Below are 26,402 nucleotides of genomic sequence, written 5' to 3'. Positions count from 1 at the left end.
AACGCTGCCTGACCCCCAAACACCAGCAGCATGTCAATCATTCTACTGCGTTTGGGGCAATGCGACCATCGCGGCTTCTGCACATGCGCAGATCTACGTAAATATCGGGGTTACGTACATCTCTGAGTTAGGCCCTGGGACCTGGCACGCCGAGAAGGGTTATTTGCCGCAATATGAGCAACGTGTAGAACCCATCTATATGTATCTCTCCCATTGATATGTATTTTATTATTTATTACATCTACTGTGCCGTGGTGACCTCTGGTATAAGACTGCCGTTACTGTATACAGCTCACCGTTCCATGTTTTACCAGATGTGGGCTGCCCGGTAGACCGCCTGTTCCGGGAGTGTGGCAAGGACGACAGTTGCCCGTACAGCTGTGCCCATCTGACCCAGCAGGTGGAATGTTTCCCGGATGACTGCGAGGAGGGATGCCACTGTCCGCTGGGCACCTACTTCCACAACGGCTCCTGCGTCACGGTCAGACTTCTCACTGTACTCATGTTCCCTCTGATTGGTAGACTGACTGCAAAATGGCCGACAGCGTCATGGCGCATCTGATCGGCGCTGGTGTACATATCTCGTTATAGAGTGATACGTACAGTGATATAACACAATGTTACGTGCAGTTCCGTATCGATAGAATATTTCTGCTGTTACTACAGAGACAAATAATGTAATGGCGGAGGGGGGGATCACTCTTCTCTGGGCCACAAACATTCCCCGCTGTGTTTCCTCCCTGGTGTAGGATTGTCCATGTCTGGTTACTGAGGAGACCCTGCAGGACCTGAAGAACCACTCATCAGACGACATACGCCACCTTCCCCCGCTGGTCACTGGCCGGGGGTCCGCAGTTGTGCCGGGAGACGAGGTGATAGCAGGAGAGGAGATTTGGCACGGCTGCAGCACTTGGTATGGAGAAATGGTCGTGTCTTCTGTCTCTCATTGCAGGATGCTTCTTACCACTATTTATTTATACATCATTATAGACTTGTCTATACCGTACACGGTGTATATATATATTGTGTATGTACATCAATGTATACGTTGTACAGGCTGTAATAGCCCTGCTGGAAGCGCGAGGGTGCTTCATGTGAGATAAAGTCGTGCTCATGGGGAGTCTTATAAATGGCGCACAGCAGACTTCCTGCCTGTAACGCTGCAATACCAGACAATCAGCCTCCTCTCAGCCCATGCGTGTCATCTGTACCCTCATTATACGCAAAGCAAACGATGAATATAGTTGATATTGAATAAAATGTTTAGACTGTAATTAAGTAATTAGTGCGCTATAAACAAGATATGAATAAACGACACGTGAATAGGATGAAATGTACATAATGTGTTTCTCACATATAATTCCAGAAAAATGTAAATGATACAGTAAGAATATACAAAACATTTCCTTTCTTACTCATTTCATGACGGGAAATATGTACTTACTGATAAATCCTTGTCTCTGATTCCACCCTGTCTGACCTCACATGCTGCTCTGTCCTGCCGCACCTCCCTGCTTCCCTGCCTCACTGCCTGACCTCACATGCTGCTCTGTCCTGCCGCACCTCCCTGCTTCCCTGCCTCACTGCCTGACCTCACATGCTGCTCTGTCCTGCCGCACCTCCCTGCTTCCCTGCCTCACTGCCTGACCTCACATGCTTCTCTGTCCTGCCGCACCTCCCTGCTTCCCTGCCTCACTGCCTGACCTCACATGCTGCTCTGTCCTGCCGCACCTCCCTGCCTCACTGCCTGACCTCACATGCTGCTCTGTCCTGCCGCACCTCCCTGCTTCCCTGCCTCACTGCCTGACCTCACATGCTGCTCTGTCCTGCCGCACCTCCCTGCCTCACTGCCTGACCTCACATGCTGCTCTGTCCTTCCGCACCTCCCTGCTTCCCTGCCTCACTGCCTGACCTCACATGCTGCTCTGTCCTGCCGCACCTCCCTGCTTCCCTGCCTCACTGCCTGACCTCACATGCTGCTCTGTCCTGCCGCACCTCCCTGCTTCCCTGCCTCACTGCCTGACCTCACATGCTGCTCTGTCCTGCCGCACCTCCCTGCCTCACTGCCTGACCTCACATGCTGCTCTGTCCTGCCGCACCTCCCTGCCTCACTGCCTGACCTCACATGCTGCTCTGTCCTGCCGCACCTCCCTGCTTCCCTGCCTCACTGCCTGACCTCACATGCTGCTCTGTCCTGCCGCACCTCCCTGCTTCCCTGCCTCACTGCCTGACCTCACATGCTGCTCTGTCCTGCCGCACCTCCCTGCCTCACTGCCTGACCTCACATGCTGCTCTGTCCTGCCGCACCTACCTGCCTCACTGCCTGACCTCACATGCTGCTCTGTCCTGCCGCACCTCCCTGCTTCCCTGCCTCACTGCCTGACCTCACATGCTGCTCTGTCCTGCCGCACCTCCCTGCTTCCCTGCCTCACTGCCTGACCTCACATGCTGCTCTGTCCTGCCGCACCTCCCTGCTTCCCTGCCTCACTGCCTGACCTCACATGCTGCTCTGTCCTGCCGCACCTCCCTGGTTCCCTGCTGGACTTCACATGCTGCTCTGCCCTGCCGCACCTCCCTGCTTCCCTGCCTCACTGCCTGACCTCACATGCTGCTCTGTCCTGCCGCACCTCCCTGCTTCCCTGCCTCACTGCCTGACCTCACATGCTGCTCTGTCCTGCCGCACCTCCCTGCTTCCCTGCCTCACTGCCTGACCTCACATGCTGCTCTGTCCTGCCGCACCTCCCTGCTTCCCTGCCTCACTGCCTAACCTCACATGCTGCTCTGTCCTGCCGCACCTCCCTGCTTCCCTGCCTCACTGCCTGACCTCACATGCTGCTCTGTCCTGCCGCACCTCCCTGCTTCCCTGCCTCACTGCCTGACCTCACATGCTGCTCTGTCCTGCCGCACCTCCCTGCTTCCCTGCCTCACTGCCTAACCTCACATGCTGCTCTGTCCTGCCGCACCTCCCTGCTTCCCTGCCTCACTGCCTGACCTCACATGCTGCTCTGTCCTGCCGCACCTCCCTGCTTCCCTGCTGGACTTCACATGCTGCTCTGTCCTGCCGCACCTCCCTGCTTCCCTGCCTCACTGCCTGACCTCACATGCTGCTCTGTCCTGCCGCACCTCCCTGCTTCCCTGCCTCACTGCCTGACCTCACATGCTGCTCTGTCCTGCCGCACCTCCCTGCTTCCCTGCCTCACTGCCTGACCTCACATGCTGCTCTGTCCTGCCGCACCTCCCTGCTTCCCTGCCTCACTGCCTGACCTCACATGCTGCTCTGTCCTGCTGCACCTCCCTGCTTCCCTGCCTCACTGCCTGACCTCACATGCTGCTCTGTCCTGCCGCACCTCCCTGGTTCCCTGCTGGACTTCACAAGCTGCTCTGTCCTGCCGCACCTCCCTGCTTCCCTGCCTCACTGCCTGACCTCACATGCTGCTCTGTCCTGCCGCACCTCCCTGGTTCCCTGCTGGACTTCACATGCTGCTCTGTCCTGCCGCACCTCCCTGCTTCCCTGCCTCACTGCCTGACCTCACATGCTGCTCTGTCCTGCCGCACCTCCCTGCCTCACTGCTTGACCTCACATGCTGCTCTGTCCTGCCGCACCTCCCTGCTTCCCTGCCTCACTGCCTGACCTCACATGCTGCTCTGTCCTGCCGCACCTCCCTGCTTCCCTGCCTCACTGCCTGACCTCACATGCTGCTCTGTCCTGCCGCACCTCCCTGCTTCCCTGCCTCACTGCCTGACCTCACATGCTTCTCTGTCCTGCCGCACCTCCCTGCTTCCCTGCCTCACTGCCTGACCTCACATGCTGCTCTGTCCTGCCACACCTCCCTGCTTCCCTGCCTCACTGCCTGACCTCACATGCTGCTCTGTCCTGCCGCACCTCCCTGCCTCACTGCCTGACCTCACATGCTGCTCTGTCCTGCCGCACCTCCCTGCTTCCCTGCCTCACTGCCTGACCTCACATGCTGCTCTGTCCTGCCGCACCTCCCTGCTTCCCTGCCTCACTGCCTGACCTCACATGCTGCTCTGTCCTGCCGCACCTCCCTGCTTCCCTGCCTCACTGCCTGACCTCACATGCTGCTCTGTCCTGCCGCACCTCCTTGCCTCACTGCCTGACCTCACATGCTGCTCTGTCCTGCCGCACCTCCCTGCCTCACTGCCTGACCTCACATGCTGCTCTGTCCTGCCGCACCTCCCTGCTTCCCTGCCTCACTGCCTGACCTCACATGCTGCTCTGTCCTGCCGCACCTCCCTGCTTCCCTGCCTCACTGCCTGACCTCACATGCTGCTCTGTCCTGCCGCACCTCCCTGGTTCCCTGCTGGACTTCACATGCTGCTCTGTCCTGCCGCACCTCCCTGCTTCCCTGCCTCACTGCCTGACCTCACATGCTGCTCTGTCCTGCCGCACCTCCCTGCTTCCCTGCCTCACTGCCTGACCTCACATGCTGCTCTGTCCTGCCGCACCTCCCTGCTTCCCTGCTGGACTTCACATGCTGCTCTGTCCTGCCGCACCTCCCTGCTTCCCTGCCTCACTGCCTGACCTCACATGCTGCTCTGTCCAGCCGCACCTCCCTGGTTCCCTGCTGGACTTCACATGCTGCTCTGTCCTGCCGCACCTCCCTGCTTCCCTGCCTCCCTGCCTGACCTCACATGCTGCTCTGTCCTGCCGCACCTCCCTGCTTCCCTGCCTCACTGCCTGACCTCACATGCTGCTCTGTCCTGCCGCACCTCCCTGCTTCCCTGCCTCACTGCCTGACCTCACATGCTGCTCTGTCCTGCCGCACCTCCCTGGTTCCCTGCTGGACTTCACATGCTGCTCTGTCCTGCCGCACCTCCCTGCTTCCCTGCCTCACTGCCTGACCTCACATGCTGCTCTGTCCTGCCGCACCTCCCTGGTTCCCTGCTGGACTTCACATGCTGCTCTGTCCTGCCGCACCTCCCTGCTTCCCTGCCTCACTGCCTTACCTCACATGCTGCTCTGTCCTGCCGCACCTCCCTGGTTCCCTGCTGGACTTCACATGCTGCTCTGTCCTGCCGCACCTCCCTGCTTCCCTGTTTCCCTGCCTGACCTCACATGCTGCTCTGTCCTGCCACACCTCCCTGGTTCCCTGCTGGACTTCACAAGCTGCTCTGTCCTGCCGCACCTCCCTGCTTCCCTGCCTCACTGCCTGACCTCACATGCTGCTCTGTCCTGCCGCACCTCCCTGGTTCCCTGCTGGACTTCACATGCTGCTCTGTCCTGCCGCACCTCCCTGCTTCCCTGCCTCACTGCCTGACCTCACATGCTGCTCTGTCCTGCCGCACCTCCCTGGTTCCCTGCTGGACTTCACATGCTGCTCTGTCCTGCCGCACCTCCCTGCTTCCCTGCCTCACTGCCTGACCTCACATGCTGCTCTGTCCTGCCGCACCTCCCTGCTTCTTTCCCTCACTGCCTGGCCTCACATGCTGCTCTGCCCTGCCACTAATCCCTGCTTCTCTGCCTCACAGCCTGGCCTCACATGCTGCTCTGTCCTGCCGCTCCTCCCTGCTTCTCTGCCTCACTGCCTGGCCTCACATGCTGCTCTGTGCTGCCGCTCCTCCCTGCTTCTCTGCCTCACTGCCTGGCCTCACATGCTGCTCTGCCCTGCCATTCCTCCCTGCTTCTCTGCCTCACTGCCTGACCTCACATGCTGCTCTGCCCTGCTTCTCTGCCTCACTGCCTGACCTCACATACTGCTCTGTCCTGCTGCTCCTCCCTGCTTCTCTGCCTCACTGCCTGGCCTCACATGCTGCTCTGTTCTGCTGCTCCTCCCTGCTTCCCTGCCTGACCTCACATGCTGCTCTGTCCTGCCGCTCCTCCCTGCTTCTCTGCCTCACCGCCTGGCCTCACATGCTGCTCTGTCCTGCCGATCCTCCCTGCTTCCCTGCCTCACTGCCTGGCCTCTTATGCTGCTCCCTGCTTCTCTGCCTTACTGCCCGGTCTCATGTGCTACTCTGCCCTGCAGCTCCTCCCTGCTTCTGTCCTTCACAGCCCAGCCTTATATGCAGCTCTGCCCTGCTGCTCCTCCCTGCTCTGCCTCACCGCCTGGCCTCACTGCCCGGCCTCACATGCTGCTTTGCAACTCAGCAATGTAATGGGATCTGAGTTTACAGCTCGCATCTAACACATCACCAAAATCTGTTGTAGAAATAGACCGGCTTATGGCTGGCGGGTTTGACGGAAGCATGTGCAGGTCAGTGACATCCAGGCATGCTTCTGTCTGTAAAGGTACTGAAACAGTTAATAAAGTAAAAAAAAAAGAAAAAAGTGCAGATCCCCCCCTGCTTCTCTGCCTCACATGCTGCTCTGCCCTGCCGCTCCTCCCTGCTTCTCTGCCTTACTGCCTGACCTCACATGCTGCTCTGTCCTGCCGCTCCTCCCTGCTTCTTTCCCTCAATGCCTGACCTCACATTCTGCTCTACCCTGCCGCTCCTCCCTGCTTCTTTCCCTCACTGACTGGCCTCACATGCTGCTCTACCCTGCCGCACCTCGCTGCTTCTTTCCCTCACTGCCTGACCTCACATGCTGCTCTGCCCTGCCGCTCTTCCCTGCTTCATTCCCTCACTGCCCAGTCTCACATGCTGCTCTGCCCTGCCGCACCTCCCTGCTTCTTTCCCTCACTGCACGGCCTCACATGCTGCTCTGCCCTGCTGCTCCTCCCTGCTTCTTTCCCTCACTGCCTGGCCTCACATGCTGCTCTGCCCTGCCGCTCCTCCTTGCTTCTCTGACTCACTGCCCGACCTCACATGCTGCTCTGCCCTGCCGCTCCTCCTTGCCTCTCTGACTCACTGCCCGACCTCACATGCTGCTCTGCCCTGCCGCTACTCCTTGCCTCTCTGACTCACTGCCCGACCTCACATGCTGCTCTGCCCTGCCGCTCCTCCTTGCTTCTCTGACTCACTGCCAGACCTCACATGCTGCGTTGCCCTGCCGCTCCTCCTTGCTTCTCTGACTCACTGCCCGACTTCACATGCTGCTCTGCCCTGCCGCTCTTCCCTGCTTCATTCCCTCACTGCCCAGTCTCACATGCTGCTCTGTCCTGCTGCTCTTCCCTGCTTCATTCCCTCACTGCCTAGTCTCACATGCTGCTCTGTCCTGCTGCTCTTCCCTGCTTCATTCCCTCACTGCCCAATCTCACATGCTGCTCTGCCGCACCTCCCTGCTTCTTTCCCTCACTGCACGGCCTCACATGCTGCTCTGCCCTGCTGCTCCTCCCTGCTTCTCTGCCTCACTGACCGGCCTCGCATGCTGCTCTGCCGCTCCTCCCTGCTTCCTTCCCTCGCATCACACGGTCTCTCTTGGTGCACTACAACTCCCAGGATGTTGTGCAGAATAAGAGGCCAGAGAAAGGGTCCAGTCCCGTAATATAGGGACATTTTTATGATTGGATAGAATTCTGAGAAGAGTGGGAATGTCCTTGCGGATCAGAGATCTGTGTCCCAGCACCGTCGTTTTGCCGGATTATGATTGGACCAGCCACGCCCAGTCCCAGGCTTTAGAGTGCTGGTAGCAGAGAGTAGTCGCTCTCATTACTCTGCATATGAACGGCTGATGTGATATACATAAGATGTACACGGATGGACCAGCGTGTGCTTTTCCTATAGATAGGGATGTGCACTAATGCCCCTGTTTTCCCGTGTTGCTGGCAGCGCATGTCAGAATGGGCGGATGAATTGCACATTATCCGCATGTCCTCAGAATGGAGGTTTCACCCCATGGACCCAGTGGAGCTCCTGCTCTGTGACCTGCGGAGGTCTGGGCAACATGAGCCGGACCCGTGACTGTTCTAATCCCAAACCGACCAATGGTGGAAGAGACTGCGATGGCCCCAGAGTGGACATTAAGTATTGTCAGACCCCAGTCTGTGGAGGTAAGAAGGGGCGGAGCCTCTGCATAATGAATATGTGATATATATATACAGGTGTGTATAGCGCTTCTGGCAATGCTTTCACTGCGTATATCTCTTTCCAGATGGGATACCCACTGAGAAAACTCCCACAGTCAGCGCAGGTAAGATGTCAGGACATCGTATGGTCCACAGTGTGGTGGTGATCAGTGTAGGTGTAAATCTCACCCTCCTGTGCAGACGTAGGGCCAAATGTAACGCCACGCGAGTTTAGCGCTAAACTCGCCCAATGTAATGTGGTGCGGAACGTGCAAACTCGCCTGTTTCCTGCAATCCCAAAACTCGCATCCAGATGTCTTGCCAGTGCAAACATACAACTCAGCAATGTAATGGGATCTGAGTTTACAACTCGCACCTAAAACATCACCAAAATCTGTTGTAGAAATAGACCGGCTTATGGCTGGCGGGTTTGACGGAAGCATGTGCAGGTCAGTGACATCCAGGCATGCTTCTGTCTGTAAAGGTACTGAAACAGTTAATAAAGTTATAAAAAAGAAAGAAGTGCAGATCCCCCCCCCCCCCCCACAAAAAGAAGCATAACCAGCCATGGGCTCTTTGAGACGGTTCTGGGTCCAAAAATAGGGGGGTAAAAGGACGTAGGGGTCCCCCATATTTTTGAAACCAGCAGCGGACTCCACTAGTCAAGGAGAAAATACACATTTATACAGGTCCCTGCGACCGTGGCTTTACCCTTCCCCCAACTAGTCAGCCCTGACCGGGGTTCCCTAGGGAGATTGTGGACCTGGCATTATCCCCCCAGCTAGTCACTCCTGGCCGGGGTTCCCTGGGAGAGTGTGGACCTGGCATTACCCCCCACAGCTAGTCACCCTTGGCCGGGGTTCCCTGGGAGAGTGTGGACCTGGCATTACCTCCCCCCCAGCTAGTCACCCTTGGTCGGGGTTCCCTGGGAGAGTGTGGACCTGGCATTACCCCCCACAGCTAGTCACCCTTGGCCGGGGTTCCCTGGGAGAGTGTGGACCTGGCATTACTCCCCCAGCTAGTCACCCTTGGCCGGGGTTCCCTGGGAGAGTGTGGACCTGGCATTACTCCCCCAGCTAGTCACCCTTGGCCGGGGTTCCCTGGGAGAGTGTGGACCTGGCATTACCTCCCCCCCAGCTAGTCACCCTTGGTCGGGGTTCCCTGGGTGAGTGTGTACCTGGCATTACCGGTCACCCTTGTCCGGGGTTCCCTGGGAGAATGTGGACCTGGCATTACCCCCCCAGCTAGTCACCCTTGGCCGGGGTTCCCTGGGAGAGTGTGGACCTGGCATTACTCCCCCAGCTAGTCACCCTTGGCCGGGGTTCCCTGGGAGAGTGTGGACCTGGCATTACTCCCCCAGCTAGTCACCCTTGGCCGGGGTTCCCTGGGAGAGTGTGGACCTGGCATTACCTCCCCCCCAGCTAGTCACCCTTGGTCGGGGTTCCCTGGGTGAGTGTGTACCTGGCATTACCGGTCACCCTTGTCCGGGGTTCCCTGGGAGAATGTGGACCTGGCATTACCCCCCCAGCTAGTCACCCTTGTCCGGGGTTCCCTGGGGGAGTGTGGACCTGGCATTACCTCCCCCCCCAGCTAGTCACCCTTGGCCGGGGTTCCTTGGGTGAGTGTGGACCTGTCATTACCCCCCCAGCTAGTCACTCTTGGCTGGGGTTACCTGGGTGAGTGTGGAAATGGCATTACCCCCCTAGCTAGTCACCCTTGGCCCGGGTTCCCTGGGGGAGTGTGGACCTGGCATTACCCCCCCCAGCTAGTCACCCTTGGCCGGGGTTCCCTGGGAGAGTGTGGACCCCCCAATAAAGGGATACCCCCATCCAGGCACCCGAGGGCCAAGGATGAAGCCTGGGGCTGTCCCCACCATCCATGGGCTTTGGATGGCGGGCTGATAGTATAAAAAAATATAATTAAATATTGTCTTTTGCTGTGGAACTACAGGTCCCAGCAAGCCTCCCCTGTATCCTGGTACTTGGAGAAAAACTATAAAATAAAGCAGCCAGTATTTACCCTGCACAGAAACAATATAACCCACCCAAATCTAACTCTCTCTGCACATGTTACATCTGCCCCACCTGCAGTGCAGCATGGGTTTGGCCAGTTGCTTGATAATTTGCTTTACTTACAGACATGATTTAGGCCCCATGTTCCCTTTGTCTGGCTCTTAGACCCAGATTGGGTTATGTACCAACTCTGTATAGATACTGCAGTGGTTGAACACAACTTCTAGAAGAGATCAGAGATAATGGGGGGACGTTAGCGTGTTTTCAGCATTGCACTGGTAGAGCATCCGATGCAGATTACTTCCAGTACTGGGGATCTCCTCCTTGTGGAACCAGGATTCCCCTCTTCCAACCTTCAGTCTAATGTCTAATGTAGAAGACCAGCATTTGAAGTTCTACCAACACTGACCTCCTTTCACCCAAAGCTCTCCGTGGCTATTGTCTTGTGGGGGGGGTTTGCTCCAGAAATACACTAAAAAAGCATATTGTCCTAATGTAGTACACACACCGCTGGATAATACATAGGGCGGGATGTAATGCATGATTTAGCCTTGTACATGATTGACCCTTTAATAAAACGTCCCAGTTCAGCCGGCAACGTACACTGCCAACAAACTCGGACTTCATTACATCCCAGCCATAGAGACTAAAGCCATCCACTGCGATATTTTATCATTCCCAGAGGAGGAATTTGGTTCCTGGTCACCGTGGACGCCATGTTCTAGGAGCTGCACAGACAGGAACTTCCCTGCAGTCAAGACGCGTTCCCGATTCTGTCCGGGTGGAAGTAATTGTACCGGAGAGTCCTTCCAGGAGGCCACCTGTAACCTTCCACAATGTTTAGGTGAGACCCACTCCAGAGATATCTCCTGGTCACTGTCCCATATCTGCAGATATATTCTATACATCCTCACCATCACGTCTTCTTACAGCGTTCATTACCTTGTGCTCCTTGTGGCCAGACACCGTCCATCCAGATACTTGTTTTTTCATCAGGAGAATTCTTCTAACCATGATCACATACCACGTCATCCTGTAGGATCCCTTCTAATCCGCCCTATTATATTATTACAGTACATTCCCAGACCCTTTCTCTTCTCTGCTTATCCCCAGTCTCAGCCTCATAATTACTACTGTGGGGCCGTTAGTGGTGTTTGGATAATTTGGGGAATTTTCAATTGAATTTTTATTTACATGACACAATTATCTAGCCGGCTGAATATTATAATGTAATAACATGAGCTTCGCCCATCATGTACCTCATGTGAATCTAAGACCACTTGGCGGTCTCTGTGCTGAAATCGGTTCTTCCCTTAGATATGACCGCCATGTGTAATGGAGAAGAGTGCCGGGAGCGGAACTGCTCCTGGAACCCTTGGTCTGAGTGGAGCGAGTGTTCTCGATCGTGTGGTGTTGGACAACAAAGGCGCCTCCGTACTTACAACCCCCCTGGGGACAATGGCTCGTGGTGTGAGGATATACTGACTGGGAACATGGAGCGGAGGTTCTGTAACTTGCAGGCCTGTAAAGGTAGGACATTCGTTCTAGAGGAGCTTCACCCGTCATGTGCCCCAGCTAGTATAACACATCTATAACCTGTCTCGTGTCCTCCAGTAAATGGTGGCTGGTCCAAGTGGAGTCCCTGGTCCTATTGTGACCGCTCGTGCGGTGGAGGAAGATCAGTGAGAAGTCGTAGCTGTACCAGTCCTCCACCAAAAAATGGAGGAAAGGAATGCTCGGGGGAGAAATACCAAGTGCGCATCTGCAACCCCAAACCCTGCGGTGAGACCGAAATCTCTTATTGTATGAAATAAGAACTTAAAATAACATTTTCAGCTTAACAGAATTACGTGCAGGAAAACTCTGACACTCTCCAGGGAAACTATGACTGTCACACTCTCCAGGGAAACTGTGACTGTCACACTCTCCGAGAAAACTGTGACTGTCACACTCTCCGAGAAAACTGTGACTGTCACACTCTCCAGGGAAACTGTGACTGTCACACTCTCCGAGGAAACTGTGACTGTCACACTCTCCAGGGAAACTGTGACTGTCACACTCTCCGAGGAAACTGTGATTGTCACACTCTCCGAGGAAACTGTGACTGTCACACTCTCCGAGAAAACTGTGACTGTCGCACTCTCCAGGGAAACTGTGACTGTCACACTCTCCAGGGAAACTGTGACTGTCACACTCTCCGAGAAAACTGTGACTGTCACACTCTCCAGGGAAACTATGACTGTCACACTCTCCAGGGAAACTGTGACTGTCACACTCTCCAGGGAAACTGTGACTGTCGCACTCTCCAGGGAAACTGTGACTGTCACACTCTCCGAGGAAACTGTGACTGTCGCACTCTCCGAGAAAACTGTGACTGTCGCACTCTCCAGGGAAACTGTGACTGTCACACTCTCCGAGGAAACTGTGATTGTCACACTCTCCGAGGAAACTGTGACTGTCACACTCTCCGAGAAAACTGTGACTGTCGCACTCTCCAGGGAAACTGTGACTGTCACACTCTCCAGGGAAACTGTGACTGTCACACTCTCCGAGAAACCTGTGACTGTCACACTCTCCAGGGAAACTATGACTGTCACACTCTCCAGGGAAACTGTGACTGTCACACTCTCCAGGGAAACTGTGACTGTCGCACTCTCCAGGGAAACTGTGACTGTCACACTCTCCGAGGAAACTGTGACTGTCGCACTCTCCGAGAAAACTGTGACTGTCGCACTCTCCAGGGAAACTGTGACTGTCGCACTCTCCGAGGAAACTGTGACTGTCACACTCTCCGAGGAAACTGTGACTGTCACACTCTCCGAGGAAACTGTGACTGTCACACTCTCCGAGAAAACTGTGACTGTCGCACTCTCCAGGGAAACTGTGACTGTCACACTCTCCGAGAAAACTTTGACTGTCACACTCTCCGAGGAAACTGTGACTGTCGCACTCTCCGAGAAAACTGTGACTGTCGCACTCTCCAGGGAAACTGTGACTGTCACACTCTCCAGGGAAACTGTGACTGTCACACTCTCCGAGAAAACTGTGACTGTCGCACTCTCCGAGAAAACTGTGACTGTCGCACTCTCCAGGGAAACTGTGACTGTCGCACTCTCCGAGAAAACTGTGACTGTCGCACTCTCCGAGGAAACTGTGACTGTCGCACTCTCCGAGGAAACTGTGACTGTCGCACTCTCCGAGGAAACTGTGACTGTCGCACTCTCCGGGAAAACTGTGACTGTCGCACTCTCCGAGGAAACTGTGACTGTCGCACTCTCCGGGGAAACTGTGACTGTCGCACTCTCCGAGGAAACTGTGACTGTCGCACTCTCCAGGGAAACTGTGACTGTCACACTCTCCGAGGAAACTGTGACTGTCACACTCTCCAGGGAAACTGTGACTGTCACACTCTCCAGGGAAACTGTGACTGTCACACTCTCCGAGGAAACTGTGACTGTCACACTCTCCAGGGAAACTGTGACTGTCACACTCTCCAGGGAAACTGTGACTGTCGCACTCTCCAGGGAAACTGTGACTGTCACACTCTCCGAGGAAACTGTGACTGTCGCACTCTCCGGGGAAACTGTCACACTCTCCAGGAAAACTCTGACTGTCACACTCTCCGGGGAAACTGTGACACTCTCCAGGAAAACTCTGACTGTCACACTCTCCAGGGAATACTCTGACTGTCACACTCTCCGGGAAGCTGTGGCTGTCACACTCTCCAGGGAAACTGACTGTCACACTCTCCAGGGAAACTGTCACTCTCTCCAGGGAAACTGACTGTCACACTCTCCGGTAAGCTGTGACTGTCATGCTCTCCAGGGAAACTGTCACTCTCTCCAGGGAAACTCTGACTGTCACTCTCTCCAGGGAATACTCTGACTGTCACTCTCTCCAGGGAATACTCTGACTGTCACTCTCTCCAGGGAATACTCTGACTGTCACTCTCTCCAGGGAATACTCTGACTGTCACTCTCTCCAGGGAAACTCTGACTGTCACTCTCTCCAGGGAATACTCTGACTGTCACTCTCTCCAGGGAATACTCTGACTGTCACTCTCTCCAGGGAATACTCTGACTGTCACTCTCTCCAGGGAATACTCTGACTGTCACTCTCTCCAGGGAATACTCTGACTGTCACTCTCTCCAGGGAAACTCTGACTGTCACTCTCTCCAGGGAATACTCTGACTGTCACTCTCTCCAGGGAATACTCTGACTGTCACTCTCTCCAGGGAATACTCTGACTGTCACTCTCTCCAGGGAATACTCTGACTGTCACTCTCTCCAGGGAAACTCTGACTGTCACTCTCTCCAGGGAATACTCTGACTGTCACTCTCTCCAGGGAATACTCTGACTGTCACTCTCTCCAGGGAATACTCTGACTGTCACTCTCTCCAGGGAATACTCTGACTGTCACTCTCTCCAGGGAATACTCTGACTGTCACTCTCTCCAGGGAATACTCTGACTGTCACTCTCTCCAGGGAAACTCTGACTGTCACTCTCTCCAGGGAATACTCTGACTGTCACTCTCTCCAGGGAATACTCTGACTGTCACTCTCTCCAGGGAATACTCTGACTGTCACTCTCTCCAGGGAATACTCTGACTGTCACTCTCTCCAGGGAATACTCTGACTGTCACTCTCTCCAGGGAATACTCTGACTGTCACTCTCTCCAGGGAATACTCTGACTGTCACTCTCTCCAGGGAATACTCTGACTGTCACTCTCTCCAGGGAATACTCTGACTGTCACTCTCTCCAGGGAATACTCTGACTGTCACTCTCTCCAGGGAATACTCTGACTGTCACTCTCTCCAGGGAATACTCTGACTGTCACTCTCTCCAGGGAATACTCTGACTGTCACTCTCTCCAGGGAATACTCTGACTGTCACTCTCTCCAGGGAATACTCTGACTGTCACTCTCTCCAGGGAAACTCTGACTGTCACTCTCTCCAGGGAATACTCTGACTGTCACTCTCTCCAGGGAATACTCTGACTGTCACTCTCTCCAGGGAATACTCTGACTGTCACTCTCTCCAGGGAATACTCTGACTGTCACTCTCTCCAGGGAATACTCTGACTGTCACTCTCTCCAGGGAATACTCTGACTGTCACTCTCTCCAGGGAATACTCTGACTGTCACTCTCTCCAGGGAATACTCTGACTGTCACTCTCTCCAGGGAATACTCTGACTGTCACTCTCTCCAGGGAATACTCTGACTGTCACTCTCTCCAGGGAATACTCTGACTGTCACTCTCTCCAGGGAATACTCTGACTGTCACTCTCTCCAGGGAATACTCTGACTGTCACTCTCTCCAGGGAATACTCTGACTGTCACTCTCTCCTGGGAATACTCTGACTGTCACTCTCTCCAGGGAATACTCTGACTGTCACTCTCTCCAGGGAATACTCTGACTGTCACTCTCTCCAGGGAATACTCTGACTGTCACTCTCTCCAGGGAAACTCTGACTGTCACTCTCTCCAGGGAATACTCTGACTGTCACTCTCTCCAGGGAATACTCTGACTGTCACTCTCTCCAGGGAATACTCTGACTGTCACTCTCTCCAGGGAATACTCTGACTGTCACTCTCTCCAGGGAATACTCTGACTGTCACTCTCTCCAGGGAATACTCTGACTGTCACTCTCTCCAGGGAATACTCTGACTGTCACTCTCTCCAGGGAATACTCTGACTGTCACTCTCTCCAGGGAATACTCTGACTGTCACTCTCTCCAGGGAATACTCTGACTGTCACTCTCTCCTGGGAATACTCTGACTGTCACTCTCTCCAGGGAATACTCTGACTGTCACTCTCTCCAGGGAATACTCTGACTGTCACTCTCTCCAGGGAATACTCTGACTGTCACTCTCTCCAGGGAAACTCTGACTGTCACTCTCTCCAGGGAATACTCTGACTGTCACTCTCTCCAGGGAATACTCTGACTGTCACTCTCTCCAGGGAATACTCTGACTGTCACTCTCTCCAGGGAATACTCTGACTGTTTCCCATACTCCGTCCACACGGCACGCTAACAGTCCTGGGTTTAAGGATTGAGCACAGATGGATGAATACAAATAAATTAGGTACTAATTAAGCATCTGTGCTGAAGCAGGTGTAACCTTTACACATGGGCTGTCAGTGTTCCCGGATTAAGCTGATGATACGCATGGTGTGAGTTGGGTGCACGTTGGAGTTACCTCTCTGATAGGTCGATTTTCCGGCTTCTTTGTTCGGCAACAACTTGTAACTCAGAGCACATCCCAGCAGAGAGGCGAGGGTTCCCCCCCCCCAGGCACACTAATGCCCGTATTCAGCACGGATCGCAAGATCGAGATAACGCAATCCAACTGATTACCGAACAAGTGCGCATGAGCAGCGTTCTTTATTTCTGGGCGGCGGCTATGTGGTCACAGCAACATGCACTGCAGTCCCATGTGTGTGATGATGTCATCATACACATGTAAATACTGGGTGTCAGCCAGCTGACATCACACCGGGCTAGCCTGCACCCTGGTGCACCCAGTTAGCACATTGAGCTTAATTCAGACCTGATCGCTCGCTAGGTTTTTTTGCAGCGCTGCGATCAGATAGTCGCCGCCCACCGGGGAGTGTATATTTGCTGTGCAAGTGTGCGATCGCATGTGCAGCCGAGCGGTACAAAAAAGTTTTGTTTCTGAGTTGCCCAGAACTTTCTTAGCCGCTGCGATCACTTCAGCCTGTCCGGTCCCGGAATTGACGTCAGACACCCGCCCTGCAAACGCTTGTACACGCCTACGTTTTTCCAACCACTCCCAGAAAACGGTCAGTTGCCGCCCACAAACGCCCTCTTCCTGTCAATTTCCTTGCGATCGGCTGTGCGAATGGATTCTTCGTACAATCCATCGCTCAGCAACGATCCGCTTTGTACCCGTGCATGCGCAGTTATGACCTGATCGCAGCGCAGCAAAAAAAACTAGCGTGCGATCAGGTCTGAATGACCCCCATTGTGCTTTGCAGCCATCACAGTCCCAGAGGCCACCTCCCCCGTGATAATGAGAAATCTATGGAATGTATCAGCCTTTACCCTCTTCCGTGTACGCAGCTGTCTCTTATCATTATTCTACCCCTCTCTCTATGTAGCTGAGGGCTGTCCCACTGGGATGGAGCAGGTGGCGTGTGCCAATCGCTGCCCCCGGCATTGCTCGGACTTTCAGCAGGGAATTGTGTGCCTGGATGTAGAGGGTTGTGCCCCCGGGTGTCGGTGCCCAGAAGGTAGGTATCACCCCTCTGGAAGTTGTCCCAGTGTGTCACAGTACAGGCCTGAGGCTTACGCTGCCCGTGTCGTCCTCAGGGTCACTGGAGCAGGATGGGGTCTGTGTGCCCGTCGCTCAGTGTGAGTGTACAGACCGCTACGGGCAGAGCTGGACTCCCCACAGCTCCCTCCAGGAAGACTGCAACAACTGCACCTGCTCCGATGGCCACCTCCTCTGCACCAACGACACCTGCCAGAGCGTGGACTGTATGTGGAGCCAGTGGTCAACGTGGTCTCAGTGCTCCGTCAGCTGTGGAAGTGGTCACCAGACACGTTTCAGGTGAGGGAGGCCGGGGAGTAGCGATTGCCCACAGGTTGGGCCTGAGGAACAGGAGCTGAATCCTGACGGACGCTGTCACCGCACAGATTTCATCATGGGAGCTGGCGCCGCCATGGACATGACTAACTTCTTACTGTCTTCACAGATCATCTACATCCGGGTCAGAGAGGAAATCGTGTCAGGCACCTGAGAGGCAGGCTCGCCCATGTTACCTGGATATATGCCCAGAGTTGTGCCCACACAATGGCTCTGAAAGACACGTTGGAGATGTCTGGCTGGTGGGAGAGTGCCAGCAGTGGTTCGTATCTTATTCCCTATAATACTGGGATTAGGGCTCACAGAATGTCCCGATACAAGGACAGATGTCTACCGGTGCCCACAGGGCCGTAACTAGGGTGGTGCCATATGTGCCAGGACGCAGAGTGCAGAAAGGCAGGGGCCGCTGTTTGGCAGCATCTGTCAATTTCCTCTTTGATCGTCATCTCCTGCCCGCCCCTCCCCCCTCCTTCCCTGAGCACGCTCAGTCACATCCTCCTTTATTTATGGCACACACTTCAAAATACTTTCATACTCGGGACTCAAACACTCTTACATTGCAGTCAGGCACCTTACTCGTGGGCGGATCTACTGTGTGTAGTGTGCAGCTTCAGGGATTGGATGTGCGGCTGCAGGGATTGGATGTGCGGCTGCAGGGATTGGATGCGCAGCTGCAGGGATTGGATGCGCGGCTGCAGGGATTGGATGTGCGGCTGCAGGGATAGGGATAGGATGTGCGGCTGCAGGGATAGGAATTGGATGTGCGGCTGCAGGGATAGGGATAGGATGTGCGGCTGCAGGGATAGGAATTGGATGTGCGGCTGCGGGGATTGGATGTGCGGCTGCAGGGACTGGATGGATTGGATGTGCGGCTGCAGGGATTGGATGGATTGGATGTGCGGCTGCAGGGATTGGATGGATTGGATGTGCGGCTGCAGGGACTGGATGTGCGGCTGCAGGGACTGGATGTGCGGCTGCAGGGACTGGATGTGCGGCTGCAGGGACTGGATGTGCGGCTGCAGGGACTGGATGTGCGGCTGCAGGGATTGGATGTGTGGCTGCAGGGATTGGATGTGCAGCTGCAGGGATAGGGATTGGATGTGCGGCTGCAGGGATTGGATGGATTGGATGTGCGGCTGCAGGGATTGGATGGATTGGATGTGCGGCTGCAGGGATTGGATGTGCGGCTGCAGGGACTGGATGTGCGGCTGCAGGGACTGGATGTGCGGCTGCAGGGACTGGATGTGCGGCTGCAGGGATTGGATGTGTGGCTGCAGGGATTGGATGTGCGGCTGCAGGGATTGGATGTGCGGCTGCAGAGGTTGGATGTGCGGCTGCAGGGACTGGATGTGCGGCTGCAGGGACTGGATGTGCGGCTGCAGGGACTGGATGTGCGGCTGCAGGGACTGGATGTGCGGCTGCAGGGGTTGGATGTGCAGCTGCAGGGATTGGATGTGCGGCTGCAGGGATTGGATGTGCGGCTGCAAGGACTTGATGTGCGGCTGCAAGGACTTGATGTGCGGCTGCAGGGACTGGATGTGCGTCTGCAGGGACTGGATGTGCGGCTGCAGGGGTTGGATGTGCGGCTGCAAGGACTGGATGTGCAGCTGCAGGGATTGGATATGTGGATGTGTGGCTGCAGGGATTGGATGTGCGGCTGCAGGGACTGGATGTGCGGCTGCAGGGACTGGATGTGCGGCTGCAGGGATTGGATGTGCGGCTGCAGGGATTGGATGTGTGGCTGCAGGGATTGGATGTGCGGCTGCAGGAACTGGATGTGCGGCTGCAGGGACTGGATGTGCGGCTGCAGGGATTGGATGTGCAGCTGCAGGGATTGGATGTGCGGCTGCAGGGGTTGGATGTGCGGCTGCAGGGACTGGATGTGCGGCTACAGGGGTTGGATGTGCGGCTGCAGGGGTTGGATGTGCGGCTGCAGGGACTGGATGTGCGGCTGCAGGGATTGGATGTGCGGCTGCAGGGACTGGATGTGCGGCTGCAGGGACTGGATGTGCAGCTGCAGGGATTGGATATGTGGATGTGTGGCTGCAGGGACTGGATGGATTGGATGTGTGGCTGCAGGGATTGGATGGATTGGATGTGCAGCTGCAGGGATTGGATGTGCGGCTGCAGGGATTGGATGTGTGGCTGCAGGGATTGGATGTGCGGCTGCAGGGACTGGATGTGCGGCTGCAGGGACTGGATGTGCGGCTGCAGGGGTTGGATGTGCGGCTGCAGGGACTGGATGTGCGGCTGCAGGGATTGGATGTGCAGCTGCAGGGATTGGATGTGCGGCTGCAGGGGTTGGATGTGCGGCTGCAGGGACTGGATGTGCGGCTGCAGGGATTGGATGTGCGGCTGCAGGGATTGGATGTGCAGCTGCAGGGGTTGGATGTGCGGCTGCAGGGGTTGGATGTGCGGCTGCAGGGACTGGATGTGCGGCTGCAGGGATTGGATGTGCGGCTGCAGGGATTGGATGTGCGGCTGCAGGGACTGGATGTGCGGCTGCGGGGATTGGATGTGCGGCTGCAGGGATTGGATGTGCAGCTGCAGGGATTGGATGTGCGGCTGCAGGGACTGGATGTGCGGCTGCAGGGATTGGATGTGCGGCTGCAGGGATTGGATGTGCAGCTGCAGGGGTTGGATGTGCGGCTGCAGGGACTGGATGTGCGGCTGCAGGGACTGGATGTGCGGCTGCAGGGATTGGATGTGCGGCTGCAGGGATTGGATGTGCGGCTGCAGGGGTTGGATGTGCGGCTGCAGGGACTGGATGTGCAGCTGCAGGGATTGGATATGTGGATGTGTGGCTGCAGGGACTGGATGGATTGGATGTGCAGCTGCAGGGATTGGATGTCGGGCTGCAGGGATTGGATGTGCAGCTGCAGGGATTGGATGTCGGGCTGCAGGGATTGGATGTGGGGCTGCAGGGATTGGATGTGCGGCTGCAGGGATTGGATGTGCGGCTGCAGGGATTGGATGCACGGCTGCAGGGATTGGATGCGCGGCTGCAGGGATTGGATGCGCGGCTGCAGGGATTGGATGGATTGGATGTGCAGCTGCAGGGATTGGATGTCGGGCTGCAGGGATTGGATGTGCAGCTGCAGGGATTGGATGTCGGGCTGCAGGGATTGGATGTCGGGCTGCAGGGATTGGATGTGCGGCTGCAGGGATTGGATGCGCGGCTGCAGGGGTTGGATGTGCGGCTGCAGGGATTGGATGTGGGGCTACAGGGATTGGATGTGGGGCTGCAGGAATTGGATGCACGACTGCAGGGATTGGATGTGCGGCTGCAGGAATTGGATGTGTGGATGTGCGGCTGCAGGGATTTGATGGATTGGATGTCGGGCTGCAGGGATTGGATGTCGGGCTGCAGGGATTGGATGCGCGGCTGCACGGATTGGATGCGCGGCTGCAGGGATTGGATGCGCTGCAGGGATTGGATGCGGGCTGCAGGGATTGGATGTCGGGCTGCAGGGATTGGATGTGCGGCTGCAGGGATTGGATGTGCGGCTGCAGGGATTGGCTGTGCGACTGCAGGGATTGGCTGTGCGACTGCAGGGATTGGATGTGCGGCTGCAGGGATTGGATGTGCGGCTGCAGGGATTGGATGTGCGGCTGCAGGGATTGGATGCACGGCTGCAGGGATTGGATGCGCGGCTGCAGGGATTGGATGTTTGGCTGCAGGGATTGGATGTGCGGCTGCAGGGATTGGATGTGCAGCTGCAGGGATTAGATGTCGGGCTGCAGGGATTGGATGTGCGGCTGCAGGGATTGGATGCGCGGCTGCAGGGATTGGATGCACGGCTGCAGGGATTGGATGCACGGCTGCAGAGATTGGATGCGCGGCTACAGGGATTGGATGCGCGGCTGCAGGGATTGGATCTGCGGCTGCAGGGATTGGATGTGCGGCTGCAGGGATTGGATGCACGGCTGCAGGGATTGGATGCGCGGCTGCAGGGATTGGCTGTGCGGCTGCAGGGATTGGATGCACGGCTGCAGGGATTGGATGCGCGACTGCAGGGATTGGCTGTGCGACTGCACACTACATAGATCTGCCTGTTTATATCAGTTATAGAGTTAGAATCCACGTGCTTCCTATGCAGGAGCAAATAGCTCCATGAGTGAGGTGTCTGACGGCAGTGTAAGAGGTGATGGGTTTGAGTCCCAGGTACGGCAGTATTTTGAAATGTTTGCTATAAATAAAGGAGGATGTGGATTCACATTGTATTTGGCAGTGACACCTCGATCACGGTGGTGTAAAGCGCTTGGTGCCCCTTCATCATTATATGGGACACAGCAGTTTTGTCATGTTCCTCTCTGGGACCATGTGGACGTTCTGATGCTGCAACTAATGGTCACAATGTTGATCCAGCGCTGTTTGCAAAGATGCGTCACATGTGACTCAGGCCCAGAGCTGGAATCTGGCCACCTGCGGGGATTACTAACCTCAGCGCTACTGCGCTGGACATTAATAGTAAGATAGCGGGCGGAGTGTGAATGCCTTCTCCTAAGGAAATGTGGCCTCAGTGGCCCAGACTCGTCATACAGTATGTTCCGCTGATGATCAGGAGCGACCCACATGTTACAATGTTACACAGTATGTATGGTCCCCGCTCCGCCTCAGCGTGATCAGCAACGCTCGTTATCTCAGGTGCTCCCCCGTAACACAAGAGTACCCACCCGCCCCGGAGAACCACTCAGCCCCGGTGCTGGGATCAGCTGCAATAACCCAAAGAGGAAGAAGGTCGGTATAGTCTGGGGTCGGCAGATGGGGCAGTCTGGGGTCGGTGGGGTCGGCAGATGAGGCAGTCTGGGGTCGGCAGGTGGCGCAGTATGAGTACGACTGAGTCTCTGAATCTGTACGTGAAGTGCTACAATGTAGCAGCCGCAACTCTTTTCCAATACGAGTTCTGTTCTTGCCGGTATGGGATGTGGTCACCATATCGGCGTTCGGGATGCCAGCAGTCGGAATACAGATGTTGGAATACCGACACTGCAGTGAATACCAATGACGGGATTACGACATCGATCACAATGCTGACGCGGGAATCCCGACTGTTGTCATCCTGGACGTAAAGGGGGGTCAGGTTCAGGCACCAGCTGGGGAGGTTAGCGTCAGGCTGCGGGGGGGGGGGGGGGGTTAGAGTCAGGCTGCGGGGGGGGGTGTTAGAGTCAGGCTGCGGGGGGGGGTGTTAGAGTCAGGCAGCGGGGGGGTGTTAGAGTCAGGCTGCTGGGAGGGGCTAGGGTTAGGCTTCGGGGGGACGGGGGGTGTTAGGGACAGGCTGCGGGGGGGGGGGGGGGTTAGAGTCAGGCTGCGGGGGGGGGTGTTAGAGTCAAGCTGCCGGGGGGGGGGGGGGGGGTGTTAGAGTCAGGCTGCTGGGAGGGGCTAGGGTTAGGCTGCGGGGTGACGGGGGGTGTTAGGGACAGGCTGCGGGGGGTGTTAGGGTCAGGCAGCTGGGGGGGTGTTAGAGTCAGGCTGCGGGGGGGGTGTTAGAGTCAGGCTGCGGGGGGGTGTTAGAGTCAGGCTGCTGGGAGGGGCTAGGGTTAGGCTGCGGGGGGACGGGGGGTGTTAGGGACAGGCTGCGGGGGGTGTTAGGGTCAGGCTGCGGGGGGGGTGTTAGAGTCAGGCTGCGGGGGGGTGTTAGAGTCAGGCAGCGGGGGGGGTGTTAGAGTCAGGCTGCTGGGAGGGGCTAGGGTTAGGCTTCGGGGGGACGGGGGGTGTTAGGGACAGGCTGCGGGGGGGGTGTTAGGGTTAGGCTGCGGGGGGGGGGGTTTAGAGTCAAGCTGCCGGGGGGGGGGGGAGGGGGGTGTTAGAGTCAGGCTGCTGGGAGGGGCTAGGGTTAGGCTGCGGGGTGACGGGGGGTGTTAGGGACAGGCTGCGGGGGGGGTGTTAGAGTCAGGCTGCGGGGGGGGGGGGTGATAGAGTCAGGCTGCTGGGAGGGGCTAGGGTTAGGCTGTGGGGGGACGGGGGGTGTTAGGGTCAGGCTGCGGGGGGGTGTTAGAGTCAAGCTGCGGGGGGGGGGTGTTAGAGTCAGGCTGCTGGGAGGGGCTAGGGTTAGGCTGCGGGGGGACGGGGGGTGTTAGGGACAGGCTGCGGGGGGTGTTAGGGTCAGGCAGCTGGGGGGTGTTAGAGTCAGGCTGCGGGGGGGGCTAGGGTTAGGCTGCGGGGGACGGGGGGTGTTAGGGTCAGGCTGCGGGGGGGGGGTGTTAGGGTCAGGCTGCTGGGGGGGTGTTAGAGTCAGGCTGCTGGGAGGGGCTAGGGTTAGGCTGCGGGGGGACGGGGGGTGTTAGGGTCAGGCTGCGGGGGGATGTTAGAGTCAGGCTGCGGGGGGGGTGTTAGAGTCAGGCTGTTGGGAGGGCTAGGGTTAGGCTGCGGGGGGATGGGGGGTGTTAGGGTCAGGCTGCGGGGGGGGGGTGTTAGGGTCAGGCTGCGGGGGGGGTGTTAGGGTCAGGCTGCTGGGGGACGGTGGGTGTTAGGGTCAGGCTGCAGGTTAGGGGGACAGGAGATTAGGGTTAGCATACTTACTTAGTAGGTGTCGGGATCCTGTGTGTCGGCATGCCACTGTCGGTATTCTGAGTCTGACCACTGCATTCCAGACGTCTGGATCCCGATACCGACCCCATACGTGCATTGCTGGAGAACGTCTATGCCGGGGCTCCCATTAGCTCCAGCCACAGAGCTTTATGCGCATTCTCCGCCCGTGGCGCTGACACCCAGGTCCTGTGCGGGAATTGTCACATTACTGTCGCCTCTAGTTGGCATTGATCGTCTGCCCAGGTCAGATCCCATTGCAGTCTATGACACTAGGCGGGTGACGTGACAGAGATGGACGTATTATGTTCCCGCGCCGCCTGCGCTCCCCGTGACCCCCGTCTATTTCTCACTCATGTCCTTTGTTTTTCCATCTAGCATTTGCACCCCGGAAGGTAATTACTGCCAGGACATTGACTGTAGAGGTAAGTACACACATTGAGAAGCTTATTACTATCACCCATGATAATCCTGTCACAACATGGTGTGAGCACATCTCCGTATGGATCCTGCTCCTGATTGGCCCAACACGATATCTCCTGCGCTAATCATGGGATTGTTACACAGACTATCCTCATACAATACATCAAGCTGTGATAGATACATGGCAGAGATCAGTGCTATTCAGGTGGATGACATCTGCGTATATAACATCACTAGCGGAATACCCGCGCTTCACTACGGGATGAGGATGGTAAATTAGAATTATAGTTGTTCATTCATTTACGTTGGTTGCAGATCTAGTATATAGGCATATCTTGCTCGCCCGACCCACTTTGTAGTGGCCGGACCCCTTTTTGGTCCCCCAAGGGACCCTGCTCCTCCCACTATACAACTCTCACTGCGCACAATCTCGTGTATTTCTCTAACGTCCTAGTGGATGCTGGGGACTCCGTCAGGACCATGGGGAATAGCGGCTCCGCAGGAGACAGGGCACAAAAGCAAGCTTTTAGGATCACATGGTGTGTACTGGCTCCTCCCCCCATGACCCTCCTCCAAGCCTCAGTTAGGTTTTTGTGCCCGTCCGAGAGGGTGCAATCTAGGTGGCTCTCCTAAAGAGCTGTTTAGAAAAGTTTTTTTTTAGGTTTCAATCTCAGTGATTCCTGCTGGCAACAGGATCACTGCATCGAGGGACTTAGGGGAGAGATTTCCAACTCACCTGCGTGCAGGATGGATTGGAGTCTTAGGCTACTGGACACTTAGCTCCAGAGGGAGTCGGAACACAGGTCAGCCTGGGGTTCGTCCCGGAGCCGCGCCGCCGATCCCCCTTACAGACGCTGAAGAGACGGCAGAACGGAGGTCCGGAAAACAGGCGGCAGAAGACTCCACAGTCTTCATGAAGGTAGCGCACAGCACTGCAGCTGTGCGCCATTGTTGTCACACGGCTCACTGACTCAGTCACGGAGGGTGCAGGGCGCTGCTGGGGGCGCCCTGGGCAGCAATATAATTACCTTTAGTGGCAAAATAAATACATCACATATAGCCATTAAGGCTATATGTATGTATTTTAACCCAGGCCAGTTTATTAAAAACCGGGAGAAGAAGCCCGCCGGAAAAGGGGCGGAGCTTATTCTCCTCAGCACTCAGCGCCATTTTCCTGCTCAGCTCCGCTGGTGAGGAAGGCTCCCAGGACTCTCCCCTGCACTGCACTACAGAAACAGGGTAACAAAGAGAAGGGGGGCATAAATTGGCGATATTTATATATTAAGAGCGCATATATAGTAAACAACACCTTCTAGGGTTGTTTATATACATTTATAGCGCTTTTGGTGTGTGCTGGCAAACTCTCCCTCTGTCTCCCCAAAGGGCTAGTGGGTCCTGTCCTCTATCAGAGCATCCCCTATGTGTGTGCTGTATGTCGGTACGTGTGTGTCGACATGTATGAGGAAAATATTGGTGAGGAGGCGGAGCAAATTGCCTGTAATGGTGATGTCACTCTCTAGGGAGTCGACACCGGAATGGATGGCTTATTTATGGAAATTACGTGACAATGTCAACACGCTGCAAGCCGGTTGACGACATGAGAGGGCCGGCGAACAAATTAGTATCTGTCCAGGCGTCTCAAACACCGTCAGGGGCTGTAAAATGCCCATTTACCTCAGTCGGTCGACACAGACCCAGACACGGACACTGATTTCAGTGTCGACGGTGAAGAAACAAACGTATTTTCTTTTAGGGCCACACGTTAAGGGCAATGAAGGAGGTGTTACATATTTCTGATACTCCAAGTACCACAAAAAAGGGTATTATGTGTGAGGTGAAAAAACTACCTGTAGTTTTTCCTGAATCAGATAAATTAAATGAAGTGTGTGATGATGCGTGGGTTTCCCCCGATAGAA

At 56.0% G+C, this 26,402-nt stretch overlaps 1 protein-coding gene across 1 annotated transcript in view; it reads left to right on the top strand.

Moving 5' to 3' along the window:
• Window positions 1-26,402, top strand: part of LOC134929706 (SCO-spondin-like) — a 583,357-nt gene that overhangs the window by 336,611 nt on the left and 220,344 nt on the right. Inside the window, exons 76-86 of the mRNA XM_063925285.1 lie at window positions 315-481; window positions 750-913; window positions 7,672-7,892; window positions 7,994-8,032; window positions 10,602-10,763; window positions 11,237-11,449; window positions 11,534-11,701; window positions 17,047-17,178; window positions 17,258-17,498; window positions 17,644-17,796; window positions 24,442-24,488. Coding sequence (XP_063781355.1) covers window positions 315-481; window positions 750-913; window positions 7,672-7,892; window positions 7,994-8,032; window positions 10,602-10,763; window positions 11,237-11,449; window positions 11,534-11,701; window positions 17,047-17,178; window positions 17,258-17,498; window positions 17,644-17,796; window positions 24,442-24,488 — 1,707 coding nt within the window. The remainder of the gene's footprint in view (window positions 1-314; window positions 482-749; window positions 914-7,671; window positions 7,893-7,993; window positions 8,033-10,601; window positions 10,764-11,236; window positions 11,450-11,533; window positions 11,702-17,046; window positions 17,179-17,257; window positions 17,499-17,643; window positions 17,797-24,441; window positions 24,489-26,402) is intronic.

Source organism: Pseudophryne corroboree, chromosome 5, assembly GCF_028390025.1.
Source record: "Pseudophryne corroboree isolate aPseCor3 chromosome 5, aPseCor3.hap2, whole genome shotgun sequence".
Taxonomy (NCBI): Eukaryota; Metazoa; Chordata; class Amphibia; order Anura; family Myobatrachidae; genus Pseudophryne; species Pseudophryne corroboree.
Note: the sequence above shows the minus strand (reverse complement) of the source record. Positions and strands in the feature narration are given on the sequence as shown.